A 20,736-nucleotide genomic window follows, 5' to 3' on the forward strand; every position below is an offset into this window, starting at 1 on the left:
GAAAACAACTTCAACTCCTTATCTCCATGCTTCATCGAATGTTTTTTAAGTTACTTGAATCCGTGTTTGTTTATTTATAAGTAAAAGTAGCAGTTTTCTGTCTCCTGAACGCAGACACACGCTAAACTCTTCTGACTGTTCAGACACCTGTGAAAGAAGGAGAAAGAAGAAATCCTCAAGGGCTTTACGAGATGTCAGTGTTAGCAGCAATACAGCTCCTTCATCGGGCGCCTGTCGACGCTTTCTTCCCGCATAGGTTGCTCAACCAGCCCTCTGCTGTACCTCCAGTCTTCCTGTAGCTTAACTGGGAGAGTAAATGTACCCCAACCCCCCCCCTTCCCACCTTTACCCCCCCACAGCTGCCTTTAGCTCTCACCCTTACCTCTAACTTTCATCCTTTCTTATTTTCACATCTCATTCTCCTCCCTGCTCATTGTGACGCGACTGATTTCAGAGGAGTTTTTCCTTTTTTCGAGGGGCATCAAGACGGTTTGCACGCCTTGTTTATGTCGCTTTGGAGACGTGTTGTCAGTGTGTGTGTGTGTGTGTGTGTGTGTGTGTGAGAATGTGATTTCTTTTCTCTGAATCACAACAAAAGCCACAGTATGAAGCTTCTGTGGATGAGACTGCGTGATTCATCATTTTTGCACCCTACTTGTGTGTGTGTGTGTGTGTGTGTGTGTGTGAGGACATGCTGATGATGCATGTGTTCATTTTTTTTATTTTTTATAGCCAAATTCTTGATTTCATCATACATGTTGATGTGGTGTCTCTGATTGTGTGAACCATGGCAGCCCCTGATTGTTGTGGCTCACTGACGGGTTTGGCATTGGACACAGGGTTGCCCTAATGGTTCTTTCTCTCTCTCTTTTGTGATTTTGTATTAAGCTTTTATTTAAATGTCACAGCAAGGTAGTGCAAAGACCAATCTGTGTCCTTCTTTAAGACATTTCTGTTAAAGGTGTTTTTCAATGTAATTTTTTTATTTTATTTTTTTCTGTCTTCATCCACATTTGTCATGACGACAAAAGACCACTGTTTATTGAGTTGTTCCACGACTGCAACAAACGGAGTGCCTTTATCCCCAGTGTGGTGTTAACATAGAGCTAGGTTATCTGTCATTTCTGAAGCTTCTCGTCCCTGTAAATCCAACAACGAAAGCAGCATTCCACGAGTTAAACCTCCGCAGTGTGAACGGGAACCAAGACTATAGGACTTCAAGGCAAAATCAAAAAGTACTATTTTGTGTCTTAGCGACTCTTCTCTGTGACTGTCACCAAATGGATGTGTGTATATCTGTGATTATTTATGAATACAGTATATAATGTACAGCATGATTTTTATTTCAGCGTATTTGAAATGTACTTTTGCACTTTCCAGGTACTAAATTGTAACAAATTGTTTTAACTTGGCTCCCTAATCTGTACAAACTGCTTTGTATACACAAGTGGAAAATGATCATTAAAGTCTTGTCTAAATTTAAATGTAATTGTGTGTGTCTGAATGAAGAGTGACTTCCGTGGCTGAGGTAAGAACTGAGGTAAAACACAAACAGAAACACATGTATATCAAATGTTTTATTGGAGGAAGACATCCCAAAGTAATGGAAACAATGTTGACTGTGAGAACAAACCAAGATGGCCGCTCTCTCATGCTGTGTCTCTTTGTGGTCTTCAGGCAGTGATTGGGTACGAGCAGATGGACGCCCTCTCCAGTTCACAATCAGCTGCCGTCCACCAGCTCTCATCTGCAAGACAGGGTAGGGACAGATTTATTAAAGACCTAACATAACTCACATTCCTAGGGTGTTGTGTTGTGAATTCTGAGAATGTGTAACTGTGTAAAAGGGACAGAACAAAGAGGAAACATGTCGGAGATTGTTATCCTTAATGCCACGGGGCAAAGACTGCCATAATACAAGTTCATTTTTTTGTATCTTAACTTTGAATTCTTACGATAGTTACTGTGCTATTTCTAAATAAGTCATCTGTGTGTGAGGGCAAGTCTTACCAATTTTGAACATCTCCAGACAGACAGGTTTGTCAGTGTGAATGTTGGGGTGTCCTGGCATCCAGTCGCTGTAACTCCACTGTGATCTGTCTACCCATGATGCCTGCTGGTTCTGAGGTGGGTAACACACACACACAGTGAATATAGCAGCACCACACTGTAATAATACTCTAACATACTTACATGTCCTGTGTTTAAAATGAAATATTATCATCAAAATGTACTTAAAATGAAAAGATAATTAGAAGCTGACAAATAATGTGGTGGAGTAGAACATTAATGCAAGTCTCAAGTACATAATATGGAAAATAAAAATAAAGTCTTGTCTAACTTTCCCATTTCACTTTTTTTTTTGCTTTCTGGCCTCCTTTAGTGACAAGACAGAAACAGATGGAACATTTTTAGATAAAAGTTCAAGAGTCAATGTTTTACCAAGGTAAGAAAAACACTATCTGTCCTGTTGATAACGTATCTGATGACACTCTCCTTGGCCTCCATTGGGTGCCACTGTACAGGACCAGACTGCTGACGTCACAGTCGGTAAGCAGCTGAGTAATAGTGGAGATAATGTCATTCTATTATTAATTCTGTCTATTAGAAGATAATAATAATGACTATTTACTACTATATAAACTGTTGAAGATGTTTTTGAGAGGGAGTCTGTGTACTGGTCCTGATGGGAGGTTTTCACTGCTGCTATTTTCAGAAAAACAAACTGTCCTCCTTCTCTCTCAGAATATCAGTGAGGGGAATCTTGCCTCGATCATGCCTCCCAGCCAGGTCAGCACAGGGTTGTTCTCACCGCCCTTGGTCACCAGGGAAACCAGACGGGCATGTAGGTCGCCGCTGGTTACAGATGCGAGTTCAGCATTTGGGGCAACAGATCTGCATGAGAACTGGAAGCAAAGGACCCGGAAAAATGTGAACTTTAATTAGAAGAACCACAGAAGTTTAGTCAACAAAAAATAATTGGTGGTGCATTAACAATCCACTGAAAGTTTAAGGCAGAATCGCCCTCCTTATCTCTTGCTGAAATGATAGATCGTCTAACCTGTGCGTCCTCGAAGGCCATCGGTGTGGGGTTGAACTCATAGCAGTTTCCATTGATGACCTCTCCCTTACATGCCACTGCCTGTGTTTGGATCCCAGAGGAGGAGGGTTCAGTGCCCTGTCTGAAACTATCTGGGATAGACATGAAGGGTTCGGTTCCCTGCCTAAAACCATTTGGGATTGACATAATGGGTTCAGTCCCCTGTCTGAAACCATCTGGGATTGACACGATGGGTTCAGTTCCCTGTCTGAAACCATCTGGGATTGAGATCATGGGTTCGGTTCCCTGCCTAAAACCATCTGGGATCGACATGATGGGTTCAGTCCCCTGTCTGAAACCATCTGGGATCGACACGATGGGTTCGGTCCCCTGCCTGAAACCATCTGGGATCGAGATCATGGGTTCGGTTCCCTGCCTAAAACCATCTGGGATCGACATCAAAGGTTCCTCTACTAGGCTATCAGACATCATGGGTTCAGTCCCCTGCCTAAAACCATCTGGGATCGACATGATGGGTTCAGTCCCCTGCCTGAAACCATCTGGGATCGACATGATGGGTTCGGTTCCCTGCCTGAAACCATCTGGGATCGACTTAATGGGTTCAGTTCCCTGCCTGAAACCATCTGGGATCGACTTAATGGGTTCAGTTCCCTGCCTGAAACCATCTGGGATCGACTTGATGGGTTCGGTTCCCTGTCTAAAACCATCTGGGATCGACTTGATGGGTTCGGTTCCCTGTCTAAAACCATCTGGGAGTTGAGGAGCAGAGGGTTCCTCCACTCGCACCCAACCACTACCACTCCTCTGGACTGGAACATCATCAGAGACTGGAAGACATCAGGCCTTTAGATTAGACAGTTATGATGATAGTTTGTTGATCACATAAAAGACAAAAATATGTGGTTTAGAGAAGAATAAATTACGTATGTCTTCCTATAAACTGTGATAATTTTACTTAATGGTTTCCTCACTCTCTTCTTTCAGCCATTGTCTTCTCTCCATCTCTCCAAATCCATTCCCAAGAGTGGGCTGAATGAAAGCTGGAAGAGAAAATGTAAAAATGAAGTAATTGCATTGCACCTGTTAAGTTTTTTCTTAGGTATGTGGCTAATTAAAACACTAAAGTTGGGTTTGACAGTGTGTTTCAACTTACCCTCTCTCGTGTCCATCTCACTGATGTCTTCTTCCACCAGGCCAGAGGGCTCGGTACCTTGTCTGAAGCCGTCGGGAACAGGTCCATGGAAGTCAGTGTGTTCAGTACCCTGCTGAAAGCCATCAGGGAGCTGGTAGGTTGAAGATGTCTCCTGCAAACCTCTAGGGGCTGCGATTGGGAGCGCCCGGAGGCCTGTGAAAGGTACGGTTTTATTTTTGAATTAACTGTTGCCGATGAGGTTTTTAAAACACCATTTGCACTAATGATCTATGTTCGTGCCACCTTAACTGAATGTAACTCTTCCAGCTGTGGTTGCACGTCCTGCTTATTCAGTGTTAGAGATGCTCATGCATACCCATACCAGCTGACAGATAACTGTTGAGCCTTTTATATCAATTATTAACTATTGTTCCAGAATAATACATAAGACCCAGCTTTTCTTTAACAGTGCAATAAATCAATGATGGTCAAAGTCTAATTTCTGTAGAGCCACAGGGGAGGTCAATTGCTCTGATTACATTATTGTTTACCACAGTTTTGCTGCGAAGGCAACAACCCACAAACCCAAAATTAATTATGACATGGAAATATGAAACAGTTAACTATGACTGTCAAACACAATTAATATGTAATGAAATCAGTCAATGTTTGAATAGTTTTTCTCAAATTCTGGTTTAATTCCTGACGTTCTTTCCACCCAGCAGTGACATGTTTCTCCACAATAACCAGTGTTCTGTCGAAAGCCTCTAATTAGAGATGGAGAAAAAGTAAAATCATGAGTAATATGGAGGAGAGAATTAAGTTGAAATTGATTTATATTAGATTTTATTTAGGAGATGTTGATTTTGTGATGTTAAAAATGAGCTAAATGTAAAAATGAATATGAAAACCAAAAGTATTTTTCATTTGGTTTTCAATAGATATTTTATTATCTCTGTGATCACAAGCTTTTATTCTGTAGTTTCCACACAATGGTGATTCACATTATTTGCCAATTAAAGCATTCAATAAGTCCAGTAAATGCTTAAACAGATATTAATTGATTAAGACTTATTACGACTACTAGTTCTATTACTGTTACTAGTTCATGTGTCAAATGAACAGAACTGCAATGACAGATGAGGTGATCTTACCTGACACCGTCAGGAACAGCAGCACTAACTTGAACATCCTGCAAAAATGAACAGAGCAACTTTTCACATATGTTTTAAGATAATTTTCTCCTCTTTTTTTGTTCACTTTCTCTTTTTCTGTCTGCACAAACAGAACCTATCATCACATTAGCTGTTGGTTTCTCTCTGCTGCCGTGTGTCCTGTGTGCCGCTTACCTGAGACAGCAGCGACGAGCACTGAGCAACTCGGAAAGAAAGGGCTACTTGTTACTATCTCACTGTCTTGGTCGTAAAACCCGACCCTGATAATAACTTTAAATGGGATTATTTATTAATCTGCATCTCCCACAGATGATCACTGATATTTGATGCACTTTGCCCTTTGGTGTTGCCTGATTAAGTTTTGAATGCAATTCTGATATGACAGCAGCGCACCCAGTTGACCTGTGATGTAAACAGCAACACACTAAAGTGCCAGTTTTCCTTGACATCGTTATTATACTGTACACATCCTGTTTTCCAGGTCTTGTAAATATATTGAAGGTGAATGGCACTTGGTTTAATCAAGGGTAACTCAATCAATATTTGTGAACGTGGACAGAAAGTAGAGATTACAACAGATATGAACTGTTGGTAAATGTGACAGTGAAGGTCACTCAATGTTGTTTTTTGGGGGGTGGGTTGGAGTGTGTTGATGTTGTTGATGGTGCTGATAGTGCACATGTACCATCACCACTATGTATCAGTACTGTAGACCTAAAGACAAGGGTGTAGGTGGGAATTCAGGGCCCTTGATTCTCAGTTTTTAAAATGATAAAAATCTACATGTTAAAGTCTTAAGATGCAGTAGGTCACATGGAATCATCAAAATCAAAGTACATCATTATTTAAATAAAGTTTAGATTGAATAATGAGACATAGATTGTTATGTAGTTGTGACTTTTTAGAGTGATTCAAAGTGTTCCTATCATGATTAAGTCATAGTGTGAAAGTTCATGGTTGTGTGGTGTGTGTGTGTGGCAGGTGCTTTATTTTTTCTATGATTCCCCTTGGCAGAGGAGGGGAGTGTGGAGGTCCAAAATGTGGAAGGGTTTGACCTTTATTGGGCAACAATTTGGAGTTTCTCGATTTCAAACACAGTCACACAACGGGGCGCTTGCACTTGCTTAAGTGAATGTTCCCATAGCGAAAATTGCTCTAACTCCGCCCTGCCGGCTGAACCGGTATATCAAAACGAGCGTATAAACTCACCCTTGACTGGCAAACAAACTTACGCAAGCACGTGGAAGACACGGGGCCGTCGCTGTTAGCGGTATCAAGCTAACGATAGTTAACAAGCACACAGCAGGAAGCTTGGTAGAAGAGCCTTCAAAATAAAAGTAACGCACAAACACTTTATATGAATTCAAACCAATGTGCATCGAACTACGATAGTGACACTTTCGGGATATCTCATAAAACATATATCTAATATATTTAAACCTCTGGACCGCGTGGTGTCTGAAAAGTTGCAGAATGTTTTTTGCTTAAGCTTTTATTTTTTTAAATTCCTGACAGGAAGTTGTCTTATTATGCCCACTTGTACATAGTTTTCCTTGCCAGGACATGCGCAAGGGACCTCTCATACTTTAGAATTGACCACAACCCTGTGCAGTGTAGTTGTAGACGATAGCATCTACCTGCTTGGCGTTTTTAACGAATTACCACAAGACAATTAACTAATAGACGTGTGATTTGTAACCGCGAGCAGTTGCCATAGGTAACGGGTTATGCAATGAGCGTGACACTGACAGATTGACATCTTGCAGCTTAAACAAGCTAGCTTAGCTCGCTAGCTCGGCTAGTTCAGGCAAACAACTCTTGAGTTTCTCTCCGCTGTGAAACTCTAAACTAAGAGTCCGTTTGCCCAGTCGATCGGATAGTGTCACTGTTTGTGTTTCAGCCTCTTCTCTGCGCTGGAAATGGCTTTGGTAACCGCGTTAAGAAGACTGGCTCACGCCAGATTACGAGAATACTCCTGGAGGACGCCAGCAGTGACTTCGGGTGCCTGGCGGACGGGTCAGCGGAGTTTCAGCACCGGCACGCAGCCTTTGAGGTTGGTAACTTTACTTGGAGGAATTCACACGATTCAGGGCAAAGTTTGAACTTAGCCTGACATAATAACGTGCATAATTAAATGTGACCTTTTATCAGAAGGACACACCTGGTACAAATCAGACAGAACACGAGTGACGACATTTCCCTGTCTGTTTGCAAATGACAATTAGTTGTTATCTGGCTTAGCTGTGTTTCCGCGTTAAGGAGCTAAGAAGTAGATCTCATTTCATTTATTGTTCAACTGTTTGTTTAGTTGTTAAATTATAGCATAGAAAAACAACTCCTGGTACATATTGACATCATTTTGTTGTAGTTGGTTCACTCTTCTTCTTCTTCTTCTTCTTCTTCTTCTTCTTCTTCTTCTTCTTCTTCTTCTTGAAGTATTAGTAGTAGTGTACAGTAGTGTGTTTTGTGCTGTAGACAAAACCACTTCTTTTTAATTATTTTTTGTCCCGTTTTACAAACATTTACCCAGATTTTGTATTAAACCTCCTAGTTTAATGTTTACATAAATTGAAGTTGCATTGAAGGCTTCTGCAGCCTTTCACAGTGTAAACAGATCAGTGTTTTAACATGAGAGTGAACAATATTATTCAGTCACTAATCAAGAAAACTATGCCAATAATGTGTGAGTCATTGTTTTGGGCACTTATTAAATGACTAAAAAATTACTTAGAGGAATAACGGTAAGTTCAGACAGACAAGTTGATCAGATCTGGCTTCAGGTGTTTATGAAAGTGTGTGTGTGTGTGTGTGTGTGTGTGTGTGTGTGTGTGTGTGTGTGTGTGCGTGCGCGTGTGCATGCATGCAGCAGAATGTCAGTCTGTAGTGTTACACTGTTAGATTAAGCTGCTTGAATCTACAAGGAGGCAAAGGCTGCTCATGTCCGTAAGGCTGAAGTCATCCATCTTTCTGTCCAGGTACAAGGCCTGGACCAAGGTTGGGGTTCTCAGGGCCAAACAACTTGTTGAATTGCATAATAATAATAATAATAATAATACTAATGGATGACTAGCCGTTCAGGTTGAAGGTTTCATTTGCGAGTGTCTGTCCTTAAACTGGCTGACACTTTCCCCTCTGTGCTCACTCACATGAGCATTGCTGGCCCTGACCCTGCCATAAGTATTATTGTCAAAAATCCACTCAGGTGATCAGAGTTTAATGCAGTAATCACCAAGACTTTGTTTGTTATTGTCTTAACAGGTCATGTAGTGCAGCAGAGCGGGTATGGAGTAGAGTCTGATGACTGGTAGTTTTTAGTGAAGCAGATTACACAGGGTTTTCACTGATGTGAAGTTTTCCAAAGGTTTTTCTGAATTTTACAATAGTGGTCCCTTAAAAGGAATAGTGTTTACTGTTACAAAAAGATAGCTAATAAGGAGAAATAGTTGATTTATTATTATTTATTTATAAAGTTGGCATCTTTATTTGATTGTAATGGATGCTAACAGTCATGACATAATTTTGACTTCTAGTTAAACCTCTTGAATTATTTTATAACACCAGTGTTATGCTTTACTATACCATGATATTTTTATGCCTTACTATATACTATGGTTTGTTTGTTTTTTTGACATTTTTATGCCTTATATTATTTAGTTATTTCACTTTTTTTTTTGCTTTGCTATACTGTGGTGTTTTTATACCATACTATAGCATTTATAGGCCTTACTGCACTGTTTGTGCCTCACTATAGTATGTTTCACAGCCAGCCTGGCTCAATGGCTGGAGAGACAACAAGAGATGGCAAGCAGCTTTAAAAGAATTTATTTACAACAAGGAAAAAGATATAGGATGACAAATAACTGATGATATACAATGAACAAAAAAAAAAGCTGCTGTCAGGTCTGCCAGGAGCCGGGAGCGATGATGAAGACAGCCAGAGAGAGATAGCTTTAGATGTCAGAGAGCCCGGGCTGAAAGGGGGAAGACTTTATGCAGCCACACAAGGCTCAGGTGTAGCACATCAGGCTGATCCCTGCATCCTGCACCTGAAAGGAAATCAGCAAAAACAAACAGGGACAATGAGTGTCCTGATGGAGGGGTCGTACATTGTGACCTTTTTCATCTTTTTATCCCTTAATATACTTTGCTATTTTTCTTTTTTTGCCTGTCGTTGTTCTCACTTTCTAGGCTTTAATATACTATGTGGATTTGTCCCTTTTTGTGTCACACTATACTATGTTGTTCTCATTTTTTAGACTTTAATATACTATGCTGTTTTTTTCACTTTCTTTGTCATACTATAATGTGTGGTTTTTTCATTTTTTTTATCCAAACTATACTGTGGCTTTTAATGAATTTTTAGGCCTTACTATATGTCTGTTTGACCAACTAGCTGGACAACAACAAAATGGGAGCCACAACTTCCAAATGATTTATTTAAGAAATGGAAAACGAGCTGTGGGTGGACAAACAAATAACTGCAATACAATGAGCAAAAGAAAAGAAAGGCCACAACTGCCATCAGGTCTGCAAGTTGCACAGGAGCGACAATGAAGAAAGCAGCGAGGTCAGAGAGCCAAGATTTAAAGAGGGAAGACTGGGCTGAGGTGTAGCTCAGGTGTTAGCACAGGTGTAGTGCATCAGGCTGATCCCTGCATCCAGCACCTGAAAGGAAAGCAACAAAGACAAACATGGATCCCTAGAGCCCCGGGGGAGGGGTCGTCACATGTCATTTTAGCATTTAGCAGATTTTGACGCCTTACTACACTGTGACCTTTAGATATTTTGTTTGACTTGTTTGGCNCCTGCACCTGAAAGGAAATCAGCAAAAACAAACAGGGACAATGAGTGTCCTGATGGAGGGGTCGTACATTGTGACCTTTTTCATCTTTTTATCCCTTAATATACTTTGCTATTTTTCTTTTTTTTTTGCCTGTCGTTAAATGACATCTTTATGCTTTAATATACGATGTGGATTTGTCCCCTTTTTGTGTCACACTATACTATGTTGTTCTCATTTTTTAGACTTTAATATACTATGCTGTTTTTTCATTATTTTTTAACCAAACTATACTGTGGCTTTTAATGAGTTTTTAGGCCTCACTATATGTCTGTTTCACCAACTAGCTGGACAACAACAAAATGGGAGCCACAACTTCCAAATGATTTATTTAAGAAATGGAAAACGAGCTGTGGGTGGACAAACAAATAACTGCAATACAATGAGCAAAAGAAAAGAAAGGCCACAACTGCCATCAGGTCTGCAAGTTGCACAGGAGCGACAATGAAGAAAGCAGCGAGGTCAGAGAGCCAAGATTTAAAGAGGGAAGACTGGGCTGAGGTGTAGCTCAGGTGTTAGCACAGGTGTAGTGCATCAGGCTGATCCCTGCATCCAGCACCTGAAAGGAAAGCAACAAAGACAAACATGGATCCCTAGCGCCCCGGGGGAGGGGTCGTCACATGTCATTTTAGCATTTAGCAGATTTTGACGCCTTACTACACTGTGACCTTTAGATATTTTGTTTGACTTGTTTGGCCTGAAAATACTATGACATCTCTTCAGTCTTCAGTCTTTGCGTTCCAAGCCAGTGACAATGAAGGAAATGTTAGAAGAGAGACTTACTTGCATGTGAAAAGGCGCAAGGGCGTCCCCGGCGTCCCCTGCTCGGTGGACTCGCGCAGGTTGACTCGCAGGTCTTTACTCCCGTCGGTCTTCACTCACGGAGGTCTGAACACGGGGGCGACACGTGGGCTGACGCTGGGCTGACGCTCCAGCTGTAGATTGGTGACATGAATGCTGATGTATTAAGGAAATTCATTTCTGCTCGATCGTTTGTAGTTTGTTTTCCCTGGTGCATAGGCAATGTGGTTGTGTGGAGAGGCAAGGTTTGGTGGGTTGCAGTGTCCAAGGGGAACAACAGATTCATTTTGAGGGAAGGAGGGACATTTGTGCAGCTGATGTTTGCAAAGTGTTTATTTTGTGTTTGTCGTTCCTTGCAGTGAGAACATGCGGAGAGGGAAGGGAGGAGCAAGTTCCGTGTCCAAATCAGGAGCATCAATTGAGGCGCACATGTGAAGGGCTCGGGTGCTGAGCCGCGATTGGCCGTGGGCAGGGGGGCAGCAATCAGCCGAGTTGGTACTTGAGCAGCAGTGCACCGCTGGAGCGTCAGCCCAGGCGGTCAGCCTCACGTGTCGGCCCCTGTGTCAAGACCTCCGTGAGTGAAGAACCAAAGCGGGAGTAAAGACCTGCGAGTCTACCTGAACGCGAGTCCCCAACAGCAGGGGACGCCCCGGGGACGCCTCTGCCCCTTTTCAACGTAAGTTCATTGCTCTCAAGCGGTCAACTGGCTTAGAAGAGATGTCATAGTATTTTTCAGGCAAACAAGTCGAAACAAAATATCTAAAGGTCACAGTGTAGTAAGGCGTCAAAATCTGCTAAAATGCTAAAAATGACATGTGACGACCCCTCCCCCGGGGCTCTAGGGATCCATGTTTGTCTTTGTTGCTTTCCTTTCAGGTGCTGGATGCAGGGATCAGCCTGATGCACTACACCTGTGCTAACACCTGAGCTACACCTCAGCCCAGTCTTCCCTCTTTAAATCTTGGTCTCTCTGACCTCGCTGCTTTCTTCATTGTCGCTCCTGTGCAACTTGCAGACCTGATGGCAGTTGTGGCCTTTTCTTTTCTTTTGCTCATTGTATTGCAGTTATTTGTTTGTCCAACCACAGCTCGTTTCCATTTCTTAAATAAATCATTTGGAAGTTGTGGCTCCATTTTGTTGTTGTCAGCTAGTTGGTCAAACAGACATATAGTAAGGCCTAAAAATTCATTAAAAGCCACAGTATAGTTTGGATAAAAAAAATGAAAAAAACCAGCACATTATCAGTATGACAAAGAAAGTGAAAAAACAGCATAGTATATTAAAGTCTAAAAAATGAGAACAACATAGTATAGTGTGACACAAAAAAGGGACAAATCCACATAGTATATTAAAGCCTAGAAAGTGAGAACAACGACAGGCAAAAAAAGAAAAATAGCAAAGTATATTAAGGGATAAAAAGATGAAAACAGGTCACAATGTAGACCCCTCCATCAGGACACTCATTGTCCCTGTTTGTTTTTGCTGATTTCCTTTCAGGTGCAGGATGCAGGGATCAGCCTGATGTGCTACACCTGAGCCTTGTGTGGCTGCATAAAGTCTTCCCCCTTTCAGCCCGGGCTCTCTGACATCTAAAGCTATCTCTCTCTGGCTGTCTTCATCATCGCTCCCGGCTCCTGGCAGACCTGACGGGCAACTTTTTTTTTTTGTTCTATTGTATATCATCAGTTATTTGTCATCCTATATCTTTTCCTTGTTTGTAAATAAATTCTTTTAAAGCTGCTTGCCATCTCTTGTTGTCTCTCCAGCCATTGAAGCCAGGCTGGCTGTGAAAACATACCTATAGTGAGGCACAAACAGTGTAGTAAGGCCTATAAATGCTATAGTATGGTATAAAAACACCACAGTATAGCAAAGCAAAAAAAAAAGTGAAATAATTAAATAATATAAGGCATAAAAATGTCAAAAAAACAAACAAAACCATAGTATATTAGTAAGGCATAAAAATATCATGGTATAGTAAAGCATAACACTGGTGTTATAAAATAATTCAAGAGGTTTAACTAGAAGTCAAAATTATGTCATGACTGTTAGCATCCATTACAATCAAATAAAGATGCCAACTTTATAAATAAATAATAATAAATCAAATCATATTTCTCCTTATTAGCTATCTTTTATGTTAACAGTAAACACTATTCCTTTTAAGGGACCACTATTGTAAAATTTGCAGAAAACCTTTGGAAACTTCACATCAGTGAAAACCCTGTGTAATCTGCTTCACTAAAAACTACCAGTCATCAGACTCTACTCTCCATACCCGCTCTGCTGCACTATGACTACATGACCTGTTAAGACAATAACAAACAAAGTCTTTGGTGATTACTGCATTAAACTCTGATCACCTGAGTGGATTTTTGACAATAATACTTATGGCAGGGTCAGGGCCAGCAATGCCTATGTGAGTGAGCACAGAGGGGAAAGTGTCAGCCAGTTTAAGGACAGACACTCGCAAATGAAACCTTCAACCTGAACGGCTAGTCCATCCATTATTATTATTATATTATATGCAATTCAACAAGTTGTTTTGGCCCTGAGAACCCAACCTTGGTCCAGGCCTTGTACCTGGACAGAAAGATGGATGACTTCAGCTTAACGGACATGAGCAGCCTTTGCCTCCTTGTAGATTCAAAGCAGCTTAATCTAACAGTGTAAACACTAACAGACTGACATTCTGCTGCATGCCACGCACACGCACGCACGCGCAGACACACATCACACACACACACACACACACACACACACACTACACACAACACACACACCCACCACAAACACACACACACCACACACATTTCATTAAACACCTGAAGCCAAGATCTGATCAACTTGTCTGTCTGAAACTTACCGTTATTCCTCTAAGTAATTTTTAGTTCATTTAAATAAGTGCCCAAACAATGACTCACGACATTATTGGCATAGTTTTCTTGATTAAGTGACTGAATAATATTGTTCACTCTCATGTTTAAAACACTGATCTGTTTACACTGTGAAAGGCTTGCAGAAGCCTTCAATGCAACTTCAATTTATGTAAACATTAAACTAGGAGGTTTAATACAAAAATCTGGGTAAATGTTTGTAAAACGGGACAAAAAATAATAAAAAAGAAGTGGTTTTGTCTACAGCACAAAAACACACTACTACTAATACTTCAAGAAGAAAGAAGAAAGAAGAGAAGAAGAAGAAGAAGAGTAACCAATCTACAACAAAATGATGTCAATATGTACCAGGAGTTGTTTTTCTATGCTATAATTTAACAACTAAAACAAACAGTTTTGAACAATAAATGAAATGAGATCTACTTCTCTGCCTCCTTAACGGCGGAAACACAGCTAAAGGCCAGATAACAACTAATTGTCATTTGCAAACAGACAGACAGGGAAATGTCGTCACTCGTGTTCTGTCTGATTTGTAGACGGTGTCGTCCTTCTGATAAAAGGTCACGTTATTATGTCCAGGCTAAGTTCAAACTTTGCCCTGAAATCGTGTGAATTCCTCCAAGTAAAGTTACCAACCCTCAAAGGCTGCGTGCGGTGCTGAAACATCCGCTGACCCGTCCGCCAGGCACCCGAAGTCACTGCTGCGTCCTCCAGAGTATTCTCGTAATCTGGCGTGAGCCAGTCTTCTTAACGCGGTTACCAAAGCCATTTCCAGCGCAGAGAAGAGGCTGAAACACAAACAGTGGACACTATCCCGATCGACTGGCAAAACGGACTCTTAGTTTAGAGTTTCACAGCGGAGAGAAACTCAAGAGTTGTTTGCCTGAACTAGCCGAGCTAGCGAGCTAAGCTAGCTTGTTTAAGCTGCAAGATGTCAAATCTGTCAGTGTCACGCTCATTGCATAACCCGTTACCTATGGCAACTGCTAGCGGTTACAATCACACGTCTATTAGTTAATTGTCTTGTGGTTAATTCGTTAAAAACGCCAAGCAGGTAGATTATCGTCTACAAACTAACATGCACAGGGTTGTGGTCAATTCTAAAGTATGAGAGGTCCCTTGCGCATGTCCTGGCAAGGAAAAACTATGTACAAGTGGGCATAAATAGAGACGAACTTCCTGTCAGGAAATTTAAAAAAATAAAAGCTTAAGCAAAAAACATTCTGCAACTTTTCAGGAACACCACGCCGGTCCAGAGGTTTAAATATATTAGATATATGTTTTTATGAGATATCCCGAAAGTGTCACTATCGTAGTTCGATGCACATTGGTTTGAATTCATTATAAAGTGTTTGTGCGTTACTTTTATTTTGAAGGCTCTTTCTACCAAGCTTCCTGCTGTGTGCCTTGTTAACCTATCGTTAGCTTTGAATACCCGCTAACAGGAACGGGCCCGTGTCTTCCGACGTGCTGCGTAAGTTTGTTTGCCAGTCAAGGGTGAGTTTATACGCTCGTTTTGAATATACCGGTTCAGCCCGGAGGGGAGTTAGAGCAATTTCGCTATGGGAACAATTCACTTAAGCAAGTGCAAGCGCCCGTTGTGTGACTGTGTTTGAAATCGAGAAACTCCAAATTGTTGCCCAATAAGGTCAAACCCTTCGCACATTTTTGGACTCGCACACTCCCTCCTCTGCAAGGGGAATCATAGAAAATCAAAGCAACCTGCCACACAAGCACACCATCACAACCATGGAACTTTCACACTATGACTTAAATCATGATAGGGAACACTTTGATCACTCTAAAAGTCACAAATACATAAGCCAATGCTATGTCTCATTTTCAATCTAAACTTTATTTAAATAATGATGTACTTTGATTTTGATGATTCCAATGTGACTACTGCATCTTAAGACTTTAACATGTAGATTTTTATCATTTTAAAAGCTGAGAACAAGGGCCCTGAATTCCCACCTACATCCTTTGTCTTTAGGTCTACTACTGATACAAGTGGTGATGGTACATGTGCACTATCAAGAACCATCAAACTACATCAACACACCTCCAACCCACCCCCAAAAACACATTGAGTGACCTTCACTGTCACATTTACCAACAGTTCAAATATCTGTTGTAATCTCTACTTTTCTGTCACGTTCACAAATATTGGATCATCTGAGTACTCCTTGATTATATTACCAAGTGCCACTTCATCCTCAAGATTTTCATCCATTTACAAGACCTGGAAATACAGGGATGCCATGTACAGTATTAACGATTAAGAAAACTGGACTTTAGGTTTGCCTGTTTACATCAACACGCGTAACAACATGGTGGGCACTAGTCTGTCTATATCAGTTTACATTGCCAGTTCACACTAACTGTATCAGCTGGCAACCCAAGGCAGACTACTAAAGTGTACACATCGAAGAGTATGGCATATCGTGTAGTACATCGTCTGTGGGAGATGCAGTTAAAATAAATACATCCCAACTTTAACAGTATATTATCTGCAGCGCGTTCGAGAGTGTGTTGGAAGCGTACCAAGACAGTGAGATAGTAACAAGTAGCCCTTCTTATCACGAGTGTGCCTCCGAGTGCTATCGTACGACTGCTGTCCTCAGGTAATGCGGCACACAGGGACACACGGCAGCAGAGAGAAACCAACAGCTAATGTGATGATAGGTTCTGTTTGTGCAGACAGAAAAGAGAAAGTGAACAAAAAAAAGAGGAGAAAATTATCTTTAAAACATATGTGAAAAGTTGCTCTTGTCATTTTTGCAGGATGTTCAAGTTAGTGCTGCTGTTCCTGACGGTGTCAGGTAAGATCACCTCATCTGTCATTGCAGTTCTGTTCATTTGAACACATGAACTAGTAACAGTAATAGAACTAGTAGTCTGTAATAAGTCTTAATCAACATTAATATCTGTTTAAGCATTTACCTGGACTTACTTGAATCGCCTTTAACTTGGCAAATAATGTGAATTAACCATTGTTGTGGAAACTACAGATAAAAGCTTGTGATCACAGAGATAATAAAATATTCTTTGAAAGACCAAAATGAAAACATACTTTTGGTTTCATTATTCATTTTTTACATTTAGCTCATTTTGAACATTCACAAAATCAACATTTCCTAAAAAAATCTAATTATAATCAATTTCCAAACTTATTCTCTCCTCCATAATTACCTCATATTTAACTTTTTTCTCCTCTCTAATTAGAGCTTTTCGACAGAACACTGGTTATTGTTGGAGAAACATTCCACTGCTCCGTGGAAAAAAACGTCAGGAATAAAACCAGAATTTGAGAAAAAACTATCAACATTGTACTGATTTCATTACCTATTAATTGTGTTTGACAAGTCCATAGTTACTTGTTTCATATTTCCATGTCATAATTCAATTTTGGGCTTTGTGGGTTGTTGCGCTTCAGCAAAACTGTGGATAAACAATAATGTTATCAGAGCAATTGACCTCCCGTGTGGCTCTACAGAAATTAGACTTTGACCATCATTGGATTTAATTGCACTGTTAAGAGAGCAAAGCTGGGTCTTATGTATCTACTGTCTGGAAACATAGTTAATAAATTGAATAATAAAAGGCTGCAACAGTTATAAGGGAGCTGGTAGTTTGAAGATGTCTCCTGCAAACCTCTAGGGGCTGCGATTGGGAGCGCCCGGAGCCTGTGAAAGGTACGGTTTTATTTTTGGGAATTAGCTGTTGCTGTGAGGTTTTTAAACACCATTTGCCTAATGATCTATGTTTCCGTGCCACCTTAACTGAATGTAATCTTCCAGCTGTGGTTGCACGTCCTGCCTTATTCAGTTGTTAGAGATGCTCATGCATACCCATACCAGCTGACAGATAACTGTTGAGCCTTTTTATATCATTATTTAACTATTGTTCCAGAAATTAATACATAAGACCCAGCCTTTTCTTTAAGTGCAATAAATCAATGATGGTCAAAGTCTAATTTCTGTAGAGCCACAGGGGAGGTCAATTGCTCGAGTTACATTATATGTTTACAAAAAAGTTTTTGCTGCGAAGGCAACAACCACACAAACCCAAAATTAATTATGAACATGGAAATATGAAACAGTTAACTATGATGTCAAACACAATTAAATATGGTAATGAATCAGTCAATGTTTGAAATAGCTTTTTTTCATCAAATTCTGGTTTAATTTCGGCTGACGTTCTTCCACGGAGCCAGTGACATGTTTCTCCCAATAATCGCAGTGTTCCTGTCGAAAAAGCCTCTAATTAGAGATGGAGAAAAGTAAAATCATGAGGTAATATGGAAGGAGAGAATTAAGTTTGAAATTGATTTATATTAGATTTTAATTTAGGAGATGTTGATTTTGTGATGTTAAAGAAAATGAGCTAAATGTAAAAATGAATATGAAAAACCAAAAGCTTATTTCATTTGTGTTTTCAATTAGATATTCTTTTATTATCTCTGTGATCCAAAGCCTTTATTCCGTAGTTTCCGAGAGCAATGGTTGATTACATTATTTGCCAATTAAGATTCAATAAGTCCAGTAAATGCTTTTAAACGATATTAATTGATTAAGACTTATTACGACTACTAGTCTATTACTGTTACTAGTTCATGTGGTCATGAACAGAACTTTGCGCAATGACCAGAGATGAGGTGATCTTACCTGACACCGTTCAGGAACAGCAGCAACTAACTTGAACAATCCTGCAAAAATTGAACAGAGCAACTTTTTTCCACATATGTTTTAAAGATAAATTTTCTTTTCCTCTTTTTTTGTTCACTTTTCTCTTTTTCTGTCCTGCACAAAACAGAACCTATCATCACATTAGCTGTTGGTTTCTTCTCTGCTGCGTGTGTCTGTGTGTGCGGCTTACGACTGAGACAGCAAGGACGCGAAGCACCTGAAGCTAACTCGGGAAAAGAAAGGGCCTACTTTGTTTACTAATCGTCACTTCTTGGTCGTAAAACCCGACGCCTGATAATAAACTTTAAATGGGATTATTTTATTATCTCATCTCCACAAGAATGATCACTGATATTTGAATGCACTTGTGCCCATTTGGGTGTTGCCTGATTAAGTTTTGAATGCAATTCTGAATGATGGACAGCAGGCGCACGCCCAGTTGACCCTGTGATGTAACCAGCACACCTAAAGTGCCAAGTTTTACTTTGACATCGTTATATACCTGTACACATCCTGTTCGCAGTCTTGGTAAATATATTGAAGGTGAATGGCACTTTGGTTTAATCAATGGGTAAAACTCAATCAATATTTTGACGTGACAGGAAATGTAGAGATTACAAACGAGATATGAACTGTTGGTAATGTGACAGTGAAGTGGTGAGCTGGCAATGTTGTTTTTGGGGGTGGGTTGGAGTGTGTTGATGTTGTTGAATGGTGGCTGAATTTAGTGCACATGTACCATCACACCACTATGTATCAGTTACTGTAGACCTAAAGACAAGGGTGTGTAGTGGAATGTCAGGCCCTTGATTGCTCAGGTTTTTTAAAAATGATAAAAATCTACAATGTTAAAGTCTTAAGATGCAGTAGGTCAGCGCATGGAATCATCAAAAATCAAAGTACATCTTATTTAATATAAAGTTTAGATTGAATAATGAGACATAGATTGTTATGTATTTGTGACTTTTTTAGGAGTGATTCAAAAGTGGTGTTCCTATCAATGATTAAGTCATAGTGTGAGAAGTTCATGGGTTGTGTGGTGTGTGTTGTGTGGCAGGTGCTTTATTTTTTTTCTAATGTTCGCTTGGCAGAGGAGGGGAGTGTGGAGGTCCAAAAATGTGGAAGGGTTTTGACCTTTATTGGGGCAACAATTTGGAGTTTCCTCGATTTCAACAAAACACAGTTCACACAAACGGGGCGCTTGCACCTTGCTTAAGTGAATGTTCGCATAGCGAAAATTGCTCTAACTCCGCCCTGCCGGCTGAACTCGGTATAATCACACACACGCCACGCCGTATATAACTCACCCTTGACTGCAAACAAACTTAGCGCAAGCACGTGGAAGAACACGGGGCCGTCGCTGTTAGCGGTATGCAAAGCTAACGATAGTTAACAAAGGTCACACAGCAGGAAGCTTGGGTAGAAGTAGCCCTTCAAAAATAAAAGTAACGCAAACACTTTTATATGAATCAAACCAATGTGCATCGAACTACGATAGTGGACACTTTTCGGGATATCTCAATAAAAACATATATCTAATATATTTTAAAACCGTCTGGACCTGGCTTGTGTCTGAAAAAGGTTGGCAGAATGTTTTTTGCTTAAGCTTTTTATTTTTTTAAAATTCCTGACAGGAAGTTGTCTTATTATGCCACTTGTACATAGTTTTCCTTGCCAGGAACATGCGCAAAGGGGACCTCTTATACTTTAGAATTGACCAACAACCCTGTGCAGTGTAGTTGTAGACGATAGCATCTACCTGCTTGGCGTTTTTAACGAATTACCACAAAGACAATTAACTAATAGACGTGTGGATTTGTAACGCGCGAAGCAGTTGCATAGGTAAACGGGTTTGGGCCAATGAGCGTGACACTGACAGATTGGACATCTTGCAGGCTTAAACAAGCTAGCTTAGCTCGCTAGCTCGGCTAAAGTTCACAGGCCAAACAATCTCTTGAGTTTCTCTTCGCGCTGTGTTAAACTCTAAATTAAGAGTCCGTTTTGCCCAGTCGATTCCGGATAGTGGTCACTGTTTGGTGTTTCAGCCTCTTCTCTGCGGCTGGAAAATGGCTTTGGTTACCGCGTTAAAGAAGACTGGGCTCACGCCAGATTTACGAGAATACTCCTGGAGGACGCCGGCGG

General features: G+C 40.6%; 1 protein-coding gene across 1 annotated transcript in view; it reads left to right on the forward strand.

The window, feature by feature from the left end:
• Window positions 1-6,931: 6,931 nt before the first annotated feature.
• The window catches only part of LOC111222777 (adrenodoxin-like), a 21,258-nt gene continuing 7,453 nt past the window's right edge, over window positions 6,932-20,736 (forward strand). Inside the window, exon 1 of the mRNA XM_022746621.1 lies at window positions 6,932-7,421. Coding sequence (XP_022602342.1) covers window positions 7,288-7,421 — 134 coding nt within the window. The 5' untranslated portion in view covers window positions 6,932-7,287. The remainder of the gene's footprint in view (window positions 7,422-20,736) is intronic.

The sequence above is a fragment of the Seriola dumerili genome, unplaced genomic scaffold (genome assembly GCF_002260705.1).
Source record: "Seriola dumerili isolate Sdu_G_001 unplaced genomic scaffold, Sdu_1.0 BDQW01000105.1, whole genome shotgun sequence".
Taxonomy (NCBI): Eukaryota; Metazoa; Chordata; class Actinopteri; order Carangiformes; family Carangidae; genus Seriola; species Seriola dumerili.